Source organism: Epinephelus moara, chromosome 10 (assembly GCF_006386435.1).
Source record: "Epinephelus moara isolate mb chromosome 10, YSFRI_EMoa_1.0, whole genome shotgun sequence".
In the NCBI taxonomy this organism is placed as follows: domain Eukaryota; kingdom Metazoa; phylum Chordata; class Actinopteri; order Perciformes; family Serranidae; genus Epinephelus; species Epinephelus moara.
In genome coordinates, this window is record NC_065515.1 from 38,428,587 (window position 1) to 38,430,951 (window position 2,365).

General features: G+C 40.4%; 1 protein-coding gene across 1 annotated transcript in view; it reads left to right on the forward strand.

Annotated features, from left to right (window-relative positions):
- LOC126397277 (adenylate cyclase type 1-like) overlaps positions 1 to 2,365 on the forward strand; it is a 66,617-nt gene that overhangs the window by 33,995 nt on the left and 30,257 nt on the right. Inside the window, exon 8 of the mRNA XM_050055933.1 lies at positions 1,600 to 1,755. Within this exon, the coding sequence (XP_049911890.1) occupies positions 1,600 to 1,755 (156 nt within the window). The remainder of the gene's footprint in view (positions 1 to 1,599; positions 1,756 to 2,365) is intronic.

The following is a 2,365-nucleotide window of genomic DNA, read 5'->3' on the forward strand; positions in this document are numbered from 1 at the left end:
ATTACGCCTTCGTGCGGCGCATTTAAGGGCGAGGAGAGGGGCTCATTTGATTGGTGTGATGTGTGTAAAACCCACTCCACGCCTTCTCTCCTCCCTCTTTCCAACTTGCGCAGGTAGGAGGGACGGAGGTGGGAAAGAGGAGTAGCTGCGCCAGGTGCACGGTGTGCCAAACTTGCAAAATCTGCCTGGCCACACCCAGTTGGTGAAGTGCAGGTGCGCTGCGCCCCCGTCTCGCCCGGTCTGCGAAACTAGAGCCCATAGACTGTATAAAGAAATTGATTTAGCCACTGTGATCTCATTTGTTCTTGGACTCCTGTTTTAAAGCCCAAAGTTTAGAACTTTGGCCAGAAGTCACCATATGTGCGTGAGAGGAGCAGTGGCCACTCACGGTTTTGCAGCAAAAAATTCCTTGCAGGCCAAAAAGCATTTTCCCCATAGGCCACCATTATATTAAGAGACATCTGTAAAACTTTTGACAGGATCCCTCGAACTGCAAATAAGGTCAATTATGAATCTTTCTTTTCTGAATTTTTATAGATTTCATAGTTGTAAAACCTTCCTTGAGCCAAGAAAAGCATTTAAAAATACTCTGATGTCATCACAATGTAAAGTCTATGAGCTCAGCAGGATCTTGAGGGTGGGGCTAGCAGGAGAAACACTACTATGCATATTCAGTGGGCCGCAAACTGCGGAAGTAAAAGCTAGAAACTTTTTGCCGTATGTGCCAAAAATCTATCTATGGTCGGCCACTATAGTTCTCCTACATGCTTGACAAACTGGCAGAGTTTCAGTTGGTTGCAATCTAAAACCTGCCCCTAAATCCTACACACTAGATATCTTTAAATGTACACAATACCATGAATACACATATGCCTCTATCATGATTGACAGGCTGCCTAAAGCATGCCTGGCGCTATCATCTATTTTACTCAAAACAGGACCCTAATTTCCTAAATGAACACCATGCTGTATTGAAGACTTAAAAGTATCAACTGAGACCAAAAACTAATCATGAAAAAGTTTACTGAGGTAATAAATCAAGTGAGAGGTCAGGACATTTTCCCAATCAATTCTACGTAATCGCGCTTTTTGCAACAAGAAAAGTTGCATCCCGCTGGCCATTAAAAAGAATGCAGGTTTAAGGCACTTTACACTGACTTTGCTTTTCTATGTCTGAGCTACGTCCAGTTCTTTTATACAGTTTCTGTAAACAATACATGATGCCAAACAGTAACATGCCTGTTTCCATTTGTTATATGCAAGTTTAATGTCTAGACTTGGTAGATTATAGATAAGAGGAAGTTAGGAACGTTTCATTTATGAAGTTTAAATGTGTTGAAAAAGGGCAGTGCACATACTCTAACCATGTGGGAGGCTGTTTCAGAGAGTGAAGTGAATGAACACAAAACAGAGTCTGGTTTTGGTTTTCAGCCTTGGATAAAGAACTGTTACTATGTGAGTGGTCTCTGTTACATTTACAGTATGTCAGGAGATAATACATGTTATCAAAACCAAACCTTAAAGTGTTTTCTGTACCTCTATAGCGTCTAAGTCTTTCTTCTCTCCTGTTCATCTCATTATCTTTGTCCTCATTTCCAGATCTTTCCAGGTCTTATTCTGTCAGACATCAAACCAGCCAAGAGGATGAAGTTTAAGACGGTGTGCTACCTGCTGGTGCAGCTGATGCACTGTAGGAAAATGTTTAAGGCTGAGATCCCCTTCTCCAACGTCATGACCTGTGAGGATGACGACAAGGTATTTAACAGACACAATCTGAAATCTCAGAATATTATCAATGTTTTTTTCTGTTTGTATGCATGTGTGTGTACCACTACTGTACAGAAAAGATATAAATATTTCTAGGTTACGTAGTAAGAGAAATCCTTTTAATGGGTTTGTATGTCCATTTGTGATTGAGCAAAATCCTGCTTCTATTCCTAATCTGCCAGACACACACACACACACACACACACACACACACACACACACACACACACACACTGTATCGCAGTAATCTGGATTTCTAGATTTCGCAGCATCTTTAATCCTACAGTATGCCTGCATTACAACTACTTGTTGAAAAGTAAACCACTGGAATAGATATTATGAGCAACTTTTGACCTAAACCCACTGCTCTTAAGCTCGCTGAGTGTGTGTGTGTGTGTGTGCATGTCTATATACAGTGGTGTGAAAAAGTGTTTGCCCCCTTCCTGATTTCTTACTTTTTTGCATGTTTTCCACACTTAAATGTTTCAGATCATCAAACAAATTTAAACACTAGTCAAAGATAACACAAGTAAACACAAAATGCAGTTTTTAAATGAAGGGTTTTATTAATGAGGAAGAAAAAAATCCAAAGTTACAT